Source organism: Pipistrellus kuhlii, unplaced genomic scaffold (assembly GCF_014108245.1).
Source record: "Pipistrellus kuhlii isolate mPipKuh1 unplaced genomic scaffold, mPipKuh1.p scaffold_m20_p_31, whole genome shotgun sequence".
Taxonomy (NCBI): Eukaryota; Metazoa; Chordata; class Mammalia; order Chiroptera; family Vespertilionidae; genus Pipistrellus; species Pipistrellus kuhlii.
This window is the reverse complement of record NW_023425531.1, coordinates 5457504-5475298: the sequence shown is the minus strand read 5'-3', so window position 1 is coordinate 5475298 and position 17795 is coordinate 5457504. Positions and strand designations below refer to the sequence as shown.

Genomic DNA, 17795 nt, shown 5'->3' with positions numbered 1-17795 from the left:
TGCACAAAGGGCAGGGGCTGCTCTCTGACTTCCTTGCGTGGAGAGAGAACAGTTGTCGGCCGGCAATTAAAGACTCCCTAAATTTTAATTTGGTCTGGACTCCAGCGGTCGTTCACTCAGTTAGTACTCCAGAACACAGCCTTCTCTATGGAACCTCCGGGATCACAACCTTCTCTGTGGAACCTTCTGGAGGTTAGGACTGCAAAACACAGCCTTCATTAGGCCACACTTTCTGGAGGTTAGGGCTGCAAAACACAGCCTTCTTCATGGCACCCTTTCTGGAAGCTATGATTCACCCCGCTTTCCTCCCCCCATTTACCCGGGATGACGTAGTTGTTCCTCTTATATTAATTAGCTCCGCCCTCAGTGATGTTTAATCAGATCTGAAGCCTCGTCGGAAGCTCTTGCCACACTCCAGACGGCAGTAGGTTTGCCACCCACGTAGCTGCTTTGGTGAATGCTAGGGACCTACGCTTCGGTCAGTCCACAGTCCTGGCACTCACAGGCTTTGGAGATTGCGGGACAGTTGGTTTTGGCAAGGGCTTCTTTCTCCCAAATCCAGAGGCGAGTGTGGACCAACATGCAAATATCTACTAGCCCGAGATGCTCTAGCAAGTGGCGGCGAGTGGTTTCTGTAAGTTTAACTCTCTCATTCAACTGACGGATCAGGAGCTCCCTGTCTGCGGCCGCTGTCAAGCATTTGATACTTTGGTCCTGGCTCGGGATTCTCAATGCCTCAGAGCGGACTTTAGTACCAACTTCGCTGGGGGGCGGCGAAACGAGCCAGAAGGAAAGGGTGGTCGTTGCCGAGGGCACCCTGGGGGCGGACTACACGTCACCTAGTGCAGCACGGTACGGAGACTCCATGGTCGCATGCCTGGGATCTCCAGGTGCACCGCACACTGCGGGTCCCCTGGGAGACTTTCTCATCCCTACTAGAGCGGGCGTGTGCTTGGCGGGAACTACATATCCCAGCATGCACCGCACGCACCGCCTGGGCTCGCGCAGCGACTAGAGTACTGCCGCCCTCGAAGTGCTTTCTGCGACTGTGCAAGCGTCAGAGTGCCGGGATCGGGAACTACAACTTCCGACTTGCCTACTGACTGCGGCGGCGCCATCTAAAAAGCGTCAGAGAGGAGGTGCCTGGCTACGCCCCTCTCTTCCAGTTCCGCTCCCTCAGATCGGAGGCTGGAGGGGGGCGGAGCCTTAGGCCCGAGCCAAGATGGCGGCTGCGAAGCCAACCCCTACGGACTCGCTCTCTTTCTGCCTCGCGCAGCTCTCGGCGGCGGCCGGGGAGGGTCTAGGTGGAGCAAAGGATACAACTACCAACGAGACACCCTTGGGCCGTGCGCTCTTAGCTCTCCGCACGCGCCACGTCAAGGCAACGGGGGGAATCGAGCGCTTCCGGGCACGCGGCGGGCTCCTCCCCCTTCTGGCGCTGCTACGGCGAGCGTCGGCGGCGGATCCCGCCCCGTGTCTGGCCGGCCCCGGCTCCACCCCTTCGTCGATCGAGTCTGCGGCTTCGGCTGGCCCCGCCCCTTCGGCTGGCCCCGCCCCCTCTGCGTCCTCGTCGACGCCCTCGCCGCCTGCGCGCCTGCGCAAGACCCTGGACTTGGCGCTCAGCATCCTAGCCAACTGCTGCACGGAAGGGGCGTGCCGGACTGAAGTGCGCAGACTCGGAGGCATTCTGTCTTTGGGTAAGTGCTCCGCCCCCGTGTCCTAGAAGGACTCCACGCACTCCCCATCCCGGCCTGGGCTTTGGCGGCGACTTGCGTTCTTTGTGTTGTATCCCGGAAGCACATGCGTGATGACAGCGCGGTGCCCACCCTTCTCAAGCTTTCACGCCCCGTTAGGTTACAGCTCTGTTACACATTATACTCGAGCTCTCTCAGATCAATAATTACAGCCATTTCTCCCTCGCCTCTGGGCTGGTGAGGCTACAGGGATTATTTGGTGACTTTTCGATGATTTTTACCCTCCCTTTATGAGGGTCATGGCAGACAGTGTCTCCTGAATGTCCGGCCCTGTGCAGTGGTCAAAAAAGTGGGCTCTGCAGTCAGCTAGACCCCTAGAGTCTAGGATTCCTTGTTGCAGATGGGATAATAATAGCCTCCTCGCATACCTGGAGACGAGGGAAATGAAATGCAGATACAGAAAACAGATACTCTAAACATGAACTGGGCACTTCAGCTAAAAACAAGCGGTTAACAAATCCTAACAAGACAGCAAGCTTTTCTGTTTCCCAGCTAAGTTGGCGCGCCCTAGTGGCAACGTTGTGAATACAGTTTACTTACAGCCTGTATGAAATTACAATATATGGGTTAAAAAGTGTTTTATTGATTTCAGAGAGATAGAAACATCAGTGATGAGAGAGAATCATTGATCAGTTGCCTCCTAAATGCCCCCTACTGGGGTTTGAGCCCTCAACCCAGGCACATGCCACAGGAAATTGAACAACCACTGATTAACACCAGCCAGGTGATATACCAATTTTGACAAAATCTTAAAATTTGGGGTAATGAAACATCAACATATTTTAAATGTGCATAAAATGCATCTGGACCAAAAGGTGTTTGACAGGAGGTCTGGCACATTAATTAGTCTTCAATAAATTAAATATTTTATTATTAGTGTACAACCCCCATCATTCAGTCACTATTCTGCCTTTTGAATATCTCCGGAATCCATCCGTTTCTCTTCCTCTTCCATTGTGTGCCCAGAGCCCTGTCCCCATGTCCTGGGCTGTGCTGGTAACAGACTTGGTTCAAGCAGCTGTTCTTTCTCACCTGGACTATTGCACCAACTTCCTCCATGCGTCCCCTGCCCTATTCTCCCCGCTGTGATCCATTCTCTCTCCTGGCTGCCAGATTCTAGCACACATTCCTATGCTTAAAGCCTGATGTGGCTCCGAGGGCCCTCACATTCAAGCCCTGATTCTTTGGCCTGGCGTTCTAGCCCTTCATGAGGTCATAGCCAACACTGGGTCTCCCCTCTGGACCCTTGCAAAGGCTGATTCCAAACCTGAAATACCCTGTTACAGCCCCACCAATCATCCTCCTGCTAAGCCCGTACCTATTTAACCTTCTAGACCCAATGTTAGTTTCTACTGGAGGCCTTTCCTGAACCTCTGAGGCCACACTCCTGAGGTGGTTAATGAGAGAGACAAGAAGGGATAGAACCCTCAGGAGGCCAAACTCTCTTGCAGTGACTATTCTTCAGTGTGTGAAGACAGACAGCATCCAGAACCGAGCAGCCCGTGCTCTGGGCAACCTAGCCATGGACCCTGAGAGCTGTGGGGACATCCATTCTGCTGGTGAGAGGCTGTGAGGGTGGAGCTAGCTTGGGGTGGGACAGGGGCCTGGGTTTCTATCTCTGCTCACTGTGTCCTCCCCCTCCCTCGGCAGGTGCTGTTCCCCTCCTCATTGAGAGCCTGACGACCTGCCAGGACTCGCACTGCCTGCAGAGTGTGGTCCGTGCCCTCCGCAACCTGGCGGACTCCCCCCAGCACCGCCTGGCCCTGGCACAGCAGGGGGCAGTGCGCCCACTGGCTGAGCTTCTGGCTGCTGCCCCAGACCCCGCGCTGACCGTGGCCCTCGTCCGTGCCCTCCAGGAGCTGAGTCGAGGCTGCTCCCGTGCCTGTGCGGAGCAGCTGAGTCTGGGTGGAGGACTAGGCCCACTGGTCAGTCTAGCCGCCCATCCCAAAAAGAAGGTGTGCGAGTCAGCGATCCTGATCCTTGCCAATCTGTGTGCCCAGGGCCTGGTACGGCCTGCACTGGGCAATGCTGGTGGCGTGGAGGTGCTCCTGGGTGAGCTCCAGCAACGCCGAGGCCCCAGTGGAGCTGGCCCAGCCTCCCAGCAGCCCCTGGTGCGGGCTGTGTGCCTACTTTGCCGGGAGGCCATCAACCGAGCCCGGCTGCGGGACGCCGGGGGCTTGGAGCTGCTGATGGGCCTGCTGCGGGACCCTCACGCCAGCGCCTGGCACCCTCGTGTGGTGGCTGCCCTGGTGGGCTTCCTGTATGACACAGGGGCCCTGGGCCGGCTGCAGGCTCTGGGGCTGGTGCCTCTGCTGGCCGGGCAGCTGTGTGGTGAGCTTGGTGAAGAGGAAGAAGAGGGAAAAGAAGCTGCTTCCTGGGACTTTCCTGAGGAGCGGACCCCCGAGCGGGTGGAAGCCGGAAGCTTCCAAAGCCTCAGGTGGGTCCCTCCCTGAGCTCTGGGACGGGGTTAGTGTCTGCTCTGGCCCTCTCCACTCCCCTCACCCCTGTCTCAGGAAGACTCTTACTGACTCCTGACCCCTTGTTTGCCCACACATGGCCACTTTCTAGTCCCCATTAAATGCACCTTCTCTCCCCTGCGTCCACCCTTGACCTTGGCTCCACCCCGGGACCTCTGAACGTTGGGGTCCAGAGAGGTCCCTGGAAGTAGAATGTGCTCTGGCTGTGATGGTGTGCTCTGGAGCCCACGTTCTTACTTTGGTGCCACCGGTTATCACGGGAAAGTTAACTTCTTTGAGCTTCTAATTCTTTGCATGAAACATGGAGGATAGTCACGTGTCCCTTCGCATACAGTTGTAAAGTGTAAATGAAGGAACTTGGCACCTGTCACTGTCTTGTGAGCTCCCTGACTTCATCACTTAAGGCTCCCCCTGCTGCCCCCTCTGCTCTTGACACTGGCCCCCTGGCTAGTTCTCCAGTGGCAGGCAGTCCTCTGGGCCTCTGGCTGCGATTCTGTCCCCGAGATTCCTCTTCCTCCTGGACTCCTAATCAGAACTCACCAACCCCACTGGTTTTTAATGTCAACTTTCCCTCCCTCGGCTCTTTTCTATTCCTTTCCACACTTCTCAAACTCCACATCTAAAATGGAGCTTGGCACAAACAGGCATCGGTCATTGCTGAATGATTGGGGTTCCCCCTCCCTTTCTCCCCTATCTCCTCTCTGGCCACCTCCTCTTCCGGCTCCTGTGCCTCCTTTTGGACCTGCTCCCTGCTCTGAGCTCAGCATCCTCTTCCTCTCCTCCGCAGGTCCTGGCTGATATCGGAGGGCTACGCCGCAGGCCCCTCAGACATCTCCCCCGACCGGTCTCCAGAACGCTGCCCGCTGCCGCCTCCGCCGCCCGCGCCCCCGGAGCAGGCCCAGGCAGCCAGCCGGGCCCGCAGCCCCACCGTGGTGCGGACACCTCGAGGCCGCAGCCCTGCCACCGAGGAGCCGTGGGGCCGCGAGGGGCCGGCGCTGCTGCTGCTCTCGCGCTTCTCCCAGGCTCCGGACCCCAGCGGGGCGCTGGTGACAGGCCCGGCCCTGTGCGGCCTGCTGGCCTACGTGACCGGGGCGCCCGGCCCGCCCAGCCCGCGCGCGCTGCGCATCCTGGCGCGCCTCACCTGCAACCCCGCCTGCCTGGAGGCCTTCGTGCGCAGCTACGGCGCCGCGCTGCTGCGCGCCTGGCTGGTGCTGGGGGTCGCCCCGGACGACTGGCCCACGCTGCGGGCCCGGCCCCCCAGCCTGCGCAGCCAGCACCGGGAGCTGGGTGAGTCCCTGCCCTTCCCGCTGTCTGCCACTCACCCGTAGGAGCCCAGAACTTCGCCTTACACTCCTCCGTCTCTCACTGCCCTCGTCCCACATCCATACCACCCAGCACCGGGGTGGAGGGTTCCATCCCGCCCCTCCTGCTCCACCATCCCAGCCTCAGAGTGCAGCTCCATCCCGGGCCCATGCTTTGGGGCCCCAACAATTTAGAATTGCACCTGTTGGCGTTTCCTTCCCTAATCTACTCTGGGTTCTGCGGGTCACTGACTTGTGAAGCCAGGCTCAGGCGCCATGTCCTTTCAGGCCCCACCCCCACCCCCAACACTACCAGGGTCTGCTGTCTCCTGGGCCCCTGCTCAGCCCTGACATCCCACTTCCTTTTCCTGCCCTCCACTTCCAATTCCTGGGCTCTGGGTTCTTGCCCTGAGGTTTTACCCACCTTCCTTTCCGGTCGGGAAGCCTGTGTATCCCATCCCTCCCCAGTCTCGGACACCAGCTCCCGAGCTGACCCACTCTGCCCACCTCTGCAGGTGAGATGCTGCTGCAGAACTTGACGGTGCAGGCCGAGTCGCCCTTCGGAGTGGGTGCCCTCACTCACCTGCTGCTCTCCGGGAGCCCTGAGGACCGTGTGGCCTGTGCACTGACCTTGCCCTTCATTTGTCGGTGAGGGGGATGGGGGTGCTTGCAGGGGGCAGGGAGCGAGGTTGCTATTGCCTGGTCGCACCTTTTCCACCTTCTGAAAGATTCTCTCTCCCCGTAGGAAGCCCTCTCTGTGGCGCCGGCTCCTTCTGGACCAGGGCGGCCTCCGGCTCCTCCTCTCGGCCCTGACGCGGCCAGCTCCGCACCCACTCTTCCTCTTCTTCGCTGCAGACTCCCTCTCCTGCCTCCAAGGCCTGGTGTCGCCCACTGCGAGCCCAGCCCTCCCACCTGCAACCCCCTTGGACCCAGACCCGCCCTCCCATTGCCTCTATGAACCTCTGCTGGGCCCAGCTCCCGTCCCAGCCCCGGATCTGCACTTCCTGCTGGACTCGGGCCTCCGGCTCCCTGCACAGCGAGCTGCCTCATCCACCGCCTCCCCTTTCTTCCGGGCCCTGCTGGCCGGCAGCTTTGCTGAAGCCCAGATGGACCTGGTACCTCTTCGAGGCCTGTCACCCAGCGCGGCCTGGCCGATCCTGCATCACCTGCACGGCTGCCGGGGCTGTGGGGCAGCGCTGCGGCCCATCCCCCCGCCAGGCCAGCCCCTGCTGGGCTCTGAGGCCGAGGAGGCACTGGAGGCCGCTGGCCGCTTCCTGCTGCCTGGGTTGGAGGAGGAACTGGAAGAGGCTGTGGGCCGGATCCACCTGGGATCCCAAGGTGGCCCAGAGTCAGTGGGTGAGGTATTCCGCCTGGGCCGGCCCCGGCTGGCTGCCCACTGTGCACGCTGGACCCTGGGGCCAGGGCAGTGCCCACGGAAGCGGGCTCTGGCTTTAGTGGGGCTTGTGGAGGCAGCAGGCGAGGAAGCAGGTCCCCTGACTGAGGCTTTCCTGGCTGTGGTGATGGGAGCTGAAGTGGGGAGCAAGGGGCCCAGCCTAGACTCTTGATATCCCCTCGGAGGGGACCTGAGAATGAATTACAAGAAGGCCTCCCTCAGACTGGCTGAGGGGGGATAAGCAGCAGTCACCACTGAGGACCGACGAGGTTGGAACTGGGCCCCAGGACGATGGGCTGAAGACTCAGGAGTGAGAAGCCGAGGCCAAGGTCTGGGCGTGGGGCCCGCGAGATGGAGACGAGCCCAGCCTTCGGGAGTGGGATTAAAACTTTGGAGTTGGATATTCCTGTTGTGTGTGTCTCTGCTTACTTTCCTGTGGGCATCTCCTCACCCTTCACCCATCAGGAGGGTCTTGTCTAGGTCTCTGTGCCTCAATATAGGCCGCCCTGCCATGTCGGAGTTGAGTAGTGATAGGCCGTGGTTCCCGGAGCCCTGGGATAGGGTAGAGCTCCAGGCTTGTCTCGATGAGGTTATGGGCCTAAGGGAAGCCTGCTTCCTGCTCCCGTGACTTCATTACTCAGACAGCCACTCAGCTGACCAGACTTTGCTCAGGCTGAGCAGGCTGTGCTGAGGGAATGCTGTGAGTTTGGTGAGGTATGGCCATGGCCCTAGCATTGCTGTTTTCTGATAGCCCTGCCATCACCCACCTTGGCCTTCCATCTCTGGGTCTGTTTTCACCTCTTGGGCCAAGTGTCCTCCTGCTGTGTTCTTGCCTTAGTCATGCCCAGAGAGAGCCTGGCATTGAGGTGAGGGAGGAGCTTGTGTTATTTTGGTCTCCAATGCAGAGCCTCCGTCACCTGGCTCCCAGGTCACTGAGCACGCAGGTGGCAGCCTAGTAGAATGCCTGGACTGAGTCTGTCATTGGCCTCAGAGGAGGCTGGCACTGCTGTCTCCATGAGTGCCTGTCTGTCCAGGTGTCTGATCAGGCTGTGCATTAGGACCACCAGGGAGCTTGTTAAAGATATTTACACATATTGATGCCTGAGCCCCTTCTGATTGAATTGGGCTGAGGGGAGGGTACCTGGACACCAGATTGTTCTGATTTGCTGCTCTTTTTGTTTTGTTTTTTTCTCCTTCAGTTTAATTGACATGGCCTATTGCCTTGCAGAAAAAACATGAATTGAAGATCAGTTCTTGTACAGATCTCAGCTCAATATCGGAGTTATTTTATAAGAGATAGTATTACCAGATGTAACTATACCATTGAGAACTATCTATGACACTATGATTCTTATTATAGAGGCTCAGTGCACAAAATCTGTGCACTCATCGGGGGGCAGGGGCCCTCCCTCAGCCTGGCCTGTGCTCCATCACAGTCAGAAGCCCTCGGGGGATGTCTGACTGACAGCTTAGGCCCACTGTCAGTCCGACATCCTTAGCGCTGCTGCCACTGCACTCACCAGCCATGAGCCCAGCTTCTGGCTGAACAGAGCTCCCCTGTGAGAGTGCACTGACCACCAGGGGGAAGCTTCTGTGATGAACATCTGCCCCCTGGTGGTCAGTGCACATAATAGCAATCAGTTATTCCACCACTTGATCTATTTGCATATTAGCCTTTTATTATATAGGATTTTTTTCTGAATTATAGTTTAAAACAAGGATTGTACCCTATTGTACCTTTGTAAGTCTTGTTTTTAGCATTTACTCCATCTACAACAGCATTGTATACCTCAATTCCACATCCAAAAAGGTGTGCACAGAAAGAAGTTACTTTTTAAGTAAAAATGACAGCCCTGTCTGGTGTGATCAGTGGTTAGAACATTGGCCCACACGTTGAAGGGTTGCAGGTTTGATACCTGGCCCTGGTTGGGGCACATGTGGGGAGGCAACAAATCAATGTGTCTCTCTCACATCAATGTTTCTTTTATCCCTTACCTCCCTCTCTCCCTTCCACTCTCTCTAAAAAAATCAATGGAAAAAAATATCTTTGGGTAAGGGTTAACTCACTCACTCAATAAACAAACAATAGGACAGCCAGCGTGGCTCAGTGGTTGAGCAAGCGACCTATGGACCAGGAGGTCACAGTTCGATTCCCGGTCAGGCCATATGACCAGGTTGCAGGCTTGATTCCCAGTAGGGCGAGTGCAGGGGGCAGCTGATCGGTAATTTTTATCATCATTGATGTTTCTCCCTCTCCCTTCCTCTCTGAAATCAATAAAAATAAATTTTTAAAAATTAAATAATTAAAATTACACATATAAATCAAAGCCTATGTGAAATATTAAATACTCTCTCCACTTAACAAAACCACCATTTTATATGGAATAATTTGCAATGATGCTATTATTATATTTTGTAAATGCAATGAGAGGAAACCCATTCTTTCGTGGCATGGTGGTGGGCACATCAGCTCATGTGGCCTGCTGAATTTTGAAGACTCAGTGCTCAGGTCTGGATCGAGACCCACAGTCCAGTGGCTACAGCACCATTGTGTCTGTCCATACCAACTATAGAGGGTCTCATTTCAATCTTTTAAAAAATATATATATTTTTGTATTGATTTTAGAGAGGAAGGGAGAGAAACATCAATGATGAGAGAGCATCATTGATCAGCTGCCTCCTGCATGCCCCCTACTGGAGATCAAACCCACAACCCAGGAATATGTCCTGACCAGGAATTGAACTGTGGTCTCATGGTTCATAGGTCGATGCTTAACCACTGAGCCACACTAGCCAGGCTCGTTTCAATCCCGATTTCTCAGAGTATTGGTCCAAGGAGGGCTTCTTGTTCCTTTGTGGCTGGCTGGTGTGTATGTCTTGCCTTCTTTGCTGTGTTCATTGTATCTTTGGAAACAGGTCTGGGATGCCTCTTGGGGAAGGGCCTTGTCTTGCAGGCGGGCCGGGGGCTGGCTGCCTGGGAGTGTTTCCTCAGCCTGCACGGCCTGGGTTTCAGTGGAACTCTGTTTTCCAGTCTTGGAGGAAAGGCCCTGCCTTTCGGTCTGAGGAGGGTCCATTGTGTCTGTGTCTGTCTCAGAGATGTCTTTGCAGTTAGTATTGTGCCTTTGGGGTCTCTGTTTATGTCCTGTTTATCTGGGTCTCTAAGGAAAAGTCTCTGAAGTGGGATCTGCCTGAGTTTCAGAACATCATTTCTGCTCCAGCCCCAAACCCTGCCTAGAGTAAGCCTCAGGAAAGGCTGGGTGGGAGCGGGCTCTGTCTGAGACTCGGGGTGCTAACTCGGAGAGGTGTCTGCTTGGGGGCCTCGGTCTGAGTCTGAGGGTGGCACGGGGCGGACGGTCCCTCCCGGGCACCGTCTGGAAGAGCCACTTCTCTGGCTCTGGCCGCGGCCGCCTGGGGCTCCTTGCAGCCGAGGCCAAGGCTGGGGTGTGGCTGCCTCCCCGCAAGCAGGCTGGCGGGCTGGGCCTGCGTGGACCGCAGCCCTCCCTCCCTTACACGCCCCCACCCAGGATTCTCCCCTTCGTTGCCCCCCACCTTTCCCTCCAGCCCCATCCCAACGGATCCCGGCTTCCTTACATGGTCACGGCTGGGCCTCCAGCTCCCGGACGTCCTCCCCCCCACCCCGCCCTCCGCCCCCACCGGACACGGCCCCCGCCCTGCGAGCCCAGCGTGGTCCGCCTGTGCCCCACCATGGAGGACCTGGGTGAGTAGGGCCGGGTCCCCTGCGCCCAGCCCCTCATCACCCTCTGGACCCGCTCCCCATCCTGGCGCCCCCGGCCCTCCCGGCATCTCCCCATCCTGCCTCCGGTCTGCTCGCTCCTGCGCTCAGCCCGTGCCTCTTTCCGACTCCACGTCCCCCTTCCTGCCTCTCCCTTCCTGCCTCTCCCGGCCGCCGCTCCCTCCCCCTCCTCCCGGCCCCGCACCCCCGCTGCGGCCGCCGGGAGATACGGGCTCCGCGGTTCCAGGATGGGAGGGTCGGCGGGGTCCTGGGTCCGGGATGGGAGAGGAGGCAGGAAAGGGAGGCTTGGATATCAAGTTGTGGAAAAGAAGGGCCTGCCCGGGGGGTGGGGAGGAAAGGGTTAAGGGTCCCTAAGTTTGGTGGGTGCCGGGAGAGGTTAGGGTCCCGGCGAGGTGCTCTAGGTGAAGGGTGAGGGGGCAGGGACTTGTGGGTTCTGGAAGGGAAAGGGGGTGAGGGTGGGGTGGGGTGGGGTGGTAGTCGTGTCGGGGGAGAAGGAGGCGGCATTCTGTGCTCCCCGTCTCTTGGAACTGGGGCTGGGAGGCTGTGCCCTCCAAATGTGAGACAGAAGGGGTTCCAGCGCCCTGCCAGAGGGGGCGCTGCTCCGTAGGAGTAGCGGGCACTGGTACTGCGGGGAATGAGCCAATCAGGAAGCAGGTCCCCGCAGACCCACCAATGAGGTGCGTAGGGTGGGGCCGGGGGCCTGGAGGTGAGCCAGAGCGGAGCGGGCCGGGCCGGGTCCGGAGGAATTAGTGGGCGGGGCAAAGAGCGCCCAATCAGAAGGCCGGGTGCCAGGCATGCAGCCAATTGAGCAATTTGGGGTGGAGTCAACGTTGGCTTCGGTTAAGAGCCAATTTTGACTGCATTAGGGAAGATTTTAAGAATAAAAAAAAAATCAGACGGCTGGGTTTGTGCACGACTCCCAGGAAGAGCCAATTGGGATATTCTGGCCGAATGTATTCCTTCCTGCCCTTCCACTTCTCCGCCTGGCTCTGGCCTTGTCTCCTTCTGAAGGCCGGCTTCTGTCCTCACATTCTGCCCACTGGGAAGCCTTATCCGTTGGTATCTTAAGGCCCTGTCTCTGCCCTAACCTTGACCTCTCAACTTCTCACCTTGACGGCCTCCCTGCAGATGCCCTGCTCTCGGACCTGGAGACCACCACGTCACACATACCAAGGTCAGGGGCTCCAAAAGAGCGGCCCCCAGATTCCCTCACTTCTCCGCAGCCCCATGGCCACCAGCCACAGGTGAGATCAGATGCTGTGGACTGGGGCAGCCAGCAGGGCTAGTCTGGCCAAGGCGAGGGGAATCTGGGCCTGAGTGAGGCAAAGTATTCGACTACCACCCCACACCTGTGCCCCTCTCTCTGTAGATGGGGACTGGGGAGTCTTCTGGAGCCTCTGGGGACAAGGACCATCTATACAGGTAAGAGGTCTGAGGACGGGGGGGACGAGGAAGCCAATTGAGACTCCGGTGGGTGAGAAGTCTTAGATTCCCCGCCCTGAACCCAAGCTCCCGCCCTGTTTCCCAGTACCGTGTGCAAGCCTCAGTCCCCGAAGCCTGCCGCCCCTGCGGCTCCTCCGTTCTCCTCCTCCAGCGGCGTCCTGGGCACAGGGCTCTGTGAGCTAGACCGGCTGCTTCAGGAACTCAATGCTACTCAGTTCAACATCACAGGTACCATGGTTACTGAGACAGGCCCTGATCCTGATGGGCTGGGGCAGGCAGGGCAGGGCAGAGGGTAAGGGTATAGATTTCCCGGGGCAGCAGCTACAAGGACACAAAGCCTTAGGTGGGAGGGTGTGCAGAGCAGGCCCCGCGTCCAGTGCCCTTCTCTCGTCTCTGCAGATGAAATAATGTCCCAGTTCCCATCTAGCAAGGACACGGCCGGGGAGCAGAAGGAGGACCAGTCTGAGGACAAGAAACGGCCCAGCCTGTGAGTTCGGCAGTTGCCAGGTCTAGGAAAGGTGACTGGTCTCGGATGCCCGAGTTCCCAGAGGGAGCGTTACAGGGGAGGCTCCGAGCTGACACAGCTTGTTCTTCACAGCCCGCCCAGCCCCTCCCCGGTCCTCCCCAAACCTTCGGCCACCTCGGCCACCCTGGAGCTGGACAGACTGATGGCCTCGCTCTCTGACTTCCGAGTCCAGAACCATGTGAGTCAGCAGCAGGGTGGGCCAATGTGGTTTGCGGCTCCCTAACCCATCTGAGACCTTGCCACGTCGGTTGCCTGGCTGACTCAGCTGACATCCCCCCTGTTGTAGCTCCCAGCCCCCGGGCCCACCCAGACACCGGCGCCAAGCTCCGTGAGCGAGGGCTCCCCGTCCCCGCCAGGGCCGGCGAGCAAGGGCAGCCTGGACACCATGCTGGGGCTGCTGCAGTCCGACCTCAGCCGCCGCGGCATCCCCACCCAGGCCAAGGGCCTCTGCGGCTCCTGCAATAAAGCCATCGCTGGGCAGGTAAGTGGAGCTCTTCACTGACCCGCCTTCACTGAGCTCCGGCCCCATGCTGCCCCTTCTAATAACCAGCTCCAGAAAGGGGGTATTACTGTCATTCATGTTTTATGACCGAGGAAACGGAAGCTCTGAATCACACAGTAAGTAAGGAGCAGGGTGAGGATCCCAACCCAAGTACCACGTGGTCCTCCTACGTGCTCCCTCACAAACCCCCCTCACCTCACTCCAGGAGAGCCTGGGGCTCACCCCACAGACGGTTTTCCTCCACCACAGTGTGGTGCTGGAGCCCTGGTGCGTAACTGTGCCAGGTTGTTGACGGAGATCCTTCTGATAGATAAAGTGCTCTGCTTCCATCCCAGAATTCCCATCCCAGCAAAGCAGGTGGCATTAGGACTTTCATGGGCCGTAAGGCACTCTCACCTTCATGGGTCCCTTCCTCCATTAAAAAAAATATTAAAATGTGTATTTTATGACTGTGTTAGTACAAAGATGAATATATTAATATTATGTATGAAATATGTTCTTGTAGCTCATTTTTTCCCTTCTGATTTTAAAAGAAATGACAACATTTTTGTGGTCTCCTAAGAAGTCCTGAGGGCCGCAGGCTCTGTGCTGGAAGACCCGGGCTGACTCTCCATCACTGACAGACTGAGTGGCTTGAAAAGTGCACCGTGAACCTCGGCTCTGACCCTGGCCTCAACCCCACCCCGCAGGTGGTGACTGCGCTGGGGCGAGCCTGGCACCCGGAGCACTTCGTCTGTACTGGCTGCTCCACCGCCCTGGGCGGCAGCAGCTTCTTCGAAAAGGACGGAGACCCCTTCTGCCCCGAGTGCTACTTCGAGCGCTTCTCCCCGCGATGCGGCCTCTGCAATCAACCCATTCGCCACGTGAGCCCTGCCGGCCCACAGCTAGGCCCTCTCCCCCAAGGAGCCGGGGATGGGCCTCATCCACTCCTGACCCCTCCCTCCAGCCCCCCCACCCCACCCCTAGCCCTGTCCCTTGGCCTCTTCCCCTCTCTCTTTGGCTCCCAAGTTCCTCCTGAGGTCTCCCTCGCCTTAACTCCCAGTTCCACCCGCTCACCGAGGTCCGGTGGGAGGGGGAGGAAAGAAGGGATGGGGGGGTCATAGCGTGTCCACTCTCGTTTCCTACAGAAGATGGTCACCGCCCTGGGCACCCACTGGCACCCGGAGCATTTCTGCTGCGTCAGTTGCGGGGAGCCCTTCGGAGACGAGGGTGAGCGGCTCCCACTGGACGCCAGGGTCTGCCGGACACCCCGCCCTGCGGCCTTTGGCCCAGCCCCGCCCCGAGACCTCTCAGTCCTGGGCTGAGGGTCCCACCCATCCCCTCCGCTCTCCCGCCCCCAGGTTTTCATGAGCGCGAGGGCCGCCCCTACTGCCGCCGGGACTTCCTGCAGCTGTTCGCGCCGCGCTGCCAGGGCTGCCAGGGCCCCATCCTGGACAACTACATCTCGGCGCTCAGCGCGCTCTGGCACCCCGACTGCTTCGTGTGCAGGGTGCGCGGGGGGCGGGCCGGCTCGGAGGCGGGGCCTGGGTGGGGCGGGTCTGAACCCGGGGCGGGGCGGGGCCTGGGTCTCGGGGGCGGAGCGGGGGCCGCGGGACGGGGCCTGGGCGGGGGGGGGCCTCCTCTCGGTGAGACGGGGGTCGGGGCGGGGCGGGGCGGGGCGGGTGGTTGGGTTCCGACAGCGCGGTCCCGGCGCGAGGCTCCGCTGCCCCCCTCCGCAGGAGTGCTTCGCGCCCTTCTCGGCCGGCAGCTTCTTCGAGCACGAGGGCCGCCCGCTGTGCGAGAACCACTTCCACGCGCGGCGCGGCTCGCTGTGCGCCACGTGCGGCCTCCCGGTGACCGGCCGCTGCGTGTCGGCGCTGGGCCGGCGCTTCCACCCGGACCACTTCACCTGCACCTTCTGCCTGCGCGCGCTCACCAAGGGCTCCTTCCAGGAGCGCGCCGGCAAGCCTTACTGCCAGCCCTGCTTCCTCAAGCTCTTCGGCTGACCCCCTACCCCCCAAACCCTCCTCCCCCTCCCCAGACCCTCCTCCACGGTGCTGCCCCCCCCCCCCCCAGGCCGCTCTGGGAGCCGGGGGCTTCCCAACCCCCACCCCCACCCGTGAGCACCGCCCGCTGGAGACGCCCCGGTACCTGACTGCGCTCTCCGCGGGCAGCTCAGGAAAGGCCCGGCCCGGCCCCATCCACGCGCCCCCGAGGGGCCCGCACACCGACCAGCACCCCTCCTGCGCCTTCACTGATCCCCACCCGAGGGACCCCCGATGCAGGAGACCCGGGCCGGAGCCCCGCCCCCCGCCCTCACCGCTCTGTGCACTTTTCTACATAAACACGCGGTCCATGTCGCCCTGGTTCTGTGTCTGCGGGGAGCCGCGCTTCGTGCCGGTTCTTCCCGCAGCGGTTCCACGCCGCCCGGTTGGAGGGACCTGCGGGATGGCGCACCGGGCAGAGCTTTCCGCCGCCCTCACCACCCGCTAAGCCCTCTGTATTCTTGAAATGAGCACTTAGGCTGTTCCTTCCCAACTCTCCCGCCCCCGCCGTCTTATCTGGTTTCCAGATGTTTCCCCCTCCAGAGTGTCAGTGGTGCCCACCCTCTGGGCCTGGGCACTAAGGCACAGCTTCCCTCTTACTGGCGTTGACTCAGCCCTGGGCAGAGGGTGACACTTGGTGTGGTCAGGGCAGGGCTGAGGGGAGCACTGGGGCTGGAGGAGCCAGAGGGAGGCTTCTAACTGGGAGTCATCAAAGAAGGCTTCCTGGAGGAGGTGACACCCAAGCTAAGCCCAGCGGAGGAAGGCCAGGTTTTAGGTGAGGAGAGGATCAGGCTCCATCCGAATCTCCAAGCCCCAGGGGCCTTTCCGAGCCCCAGAACCTTTACCTCGGACTCTGCAGTTCCCTAGGGAGGGGGCATGGACTCCGGGGTCTGAATTACAGGGAACTTGAGGATGGAAAAGATGGGCCCTCAGAGCCCCTTCCAGCTCAAGGAGGAGCTAGCAGCCAGAGAGAGCATATGGGAAGAGACACTGGTGTTATCTGCCCTGGCCTCGGGCAGATGCCAGATTCCTCTCCCTGCTCTTCCCCAGCCTCCCACTCTTCCCCTACCACATATTCTCCCTGGACAGTGCATCCATCCTCATCTACACATAATTCCCTAAACATAACCACCCCCTGGCTGAGTACGCTCAAGTCGGCCATCTCCAGTCTCCACTCACTCCTCTGCCAGCATCTGCTGAGCACTCGCTGTGTCAGGCCCACACCGGGTGCTGGGACCATAGGAGCATGGTCCTTGCCCTCGTGGAGCTGAAATCTAGTGTGTTGGGGGGGGGGGGGGGAATGTGGGGGTGACAGTGTGATGAGCTGAAGTTGGTTCACCGCCCTTGTTCCTACCACAGCACCTCCCCATCCTGCACATCCCTATCACAAATACATGTTTACTTGTTGCTCATTTATGTCTGTTTCTGCAACTGGAGTGCAGGCTCCGGAGAGCCCGTCAAATGACATATTTATCTGTCAGCTGACATGGCCTCTCCAGCGTCTGGACTGGTATCGGTTAAGTGGTAAGTGCTCAGTAGATGTTTGTGAAAGAAGGGAAGGTGGGAAAACGAGAAGGAAAAGGTAGAGAACTCGGCGAAGGTGAGGAGGATTACTTTAACCAGCTGTCAGAGAAGGCCTCTGTGGCAATGTCATGTCTGAGCAGCAACTTGGTTGAGAAAGAGCCAGCCAGGCGAAGAGCCTGAGGGGGCGTTCTGGGTGCAGGAAGCAGCAGGTGCAAAGGCCAGGCGGTAGAGAGAGCTGGGCAGGTTGGAAGAAAGGCAAGGCCAGCGTGAGCAAAGGGGAGAGCAGCAGGCGATGAGGTCAAAGAGAAAACAGGTGCCACGTCCTGAAGTGCTGAGGAGGCCACAGTGAGGCCAACAGCCCCATCACCCTCTGTACTGGCCCGATTCTCTCAGGCACTTCAGATTCACCACCTGGAGCAGACGCTGTGGCTGCCTGCCCACAGCTGCTCAGCCCACCTCCCAGCTGCTTCCCGGGTATCTGTCTGAGGGTGCTCTCTGGGGGAGGAGTGTGCTCTTGCACCCCACAAGGCTGAAGTGGGGGGGGGGGGGGACTTCTGTAACCTCTAACTAGTTAGAGACAGGAATTGGCGAAGAGACACCGAGCTTCCTGGCTGCTTGAGGGTCAGTTCTGAGGTTGTTCTCCAGTCTCAGAGGACCCCCATTGGGGCTGGATTCCAGCTGTGCACGGCGGTAACCTGCCTGTGGACACACCCTTCTCTGGCTTTTCGCCTTTCTTTGTCTTCTTTCTCACTCCTTCACGGTTCCTATTGGGATCACCCCACCTCCCCAGTGGGTAAAGTCCTTGCACTCCACTTCTCATGTCTGGGGTCTGCTTTGCTTTTTTTTTTTTTTTTTTTTAATCAATCTTTATTGTTCATATTATTACAAAGGTTCCTCATTTCTTCCCCCCTCCACCAGGTTCCCATCCCACCCTCCGTCCCCTCCTCATCCCCCATTGTCCTCATCCATAGGTGCACAGTTTATATTCAGTCTCTTCCCGCATCCACCACTCCCCCTTTCCCCAAGAACTGTCAGTCCACTTCCCTCCCGTACCTCCGACTCTACTACAATCAACAGCTAATATTGTTCATCAAGTT

At 58.9% G+C, this 17795-nt stretch overlaps 2 protein-coding genes across 2 annotated transcripts; both read left to right on the top strand.

The window, feature by feature from the left end:
• Positions 1–371: 371 nt before the first annotated feature.
• Positions 372–7325, top strand: ARMC5 (armadillo repeat containing 5). Its single transcript, XM_036460281.2, has 6 exons — positions 372–1697; positions 3206–3313; positions 3405–4191; positions 5019–5518; positions 6048–6180; positions 6278–7325. The coding sequence occupies exons 1-6, from the start codon at positions 1223–1225 to the stop codon at positions 7095–7097; spliced, it is 2823 nt and encodes a 940-aa protein (XP_036316174.1). The 5' UTR covers positions 372–1222; the 3' UTR covers positions 7098–7325.
• Positions 7326–10488: 3163 nt separating this feature from the next.
• On the top strand, positions 10489–15489 carry TGFB1I1 (transforming growth factor beta 1 induced transcript 1). Its single transcript, XM_036460304.2, has 11 exons — positions 10489–10643; positions 11808–11923; positions 12049–12101; positions 12208–12350; positions 12522–12609; positions 12721–12826; positions 12935–13129; positions 13840–14013; positions 14278–14359; positions 14491–14639; positions 14869–15489. Exons 1-11 carry the CDS (start codon positions 10517–10519, stop codon positions 15133–15135), a joined length of 1500 nt encoding a protein of 499 aa, XP_036316197.1. The 5' UTR covers positions 10489–10516; the 3' UTR covers positions 15136–15489.
• Positions 15490–17795: the final 2306 nt, after the last annotated feature.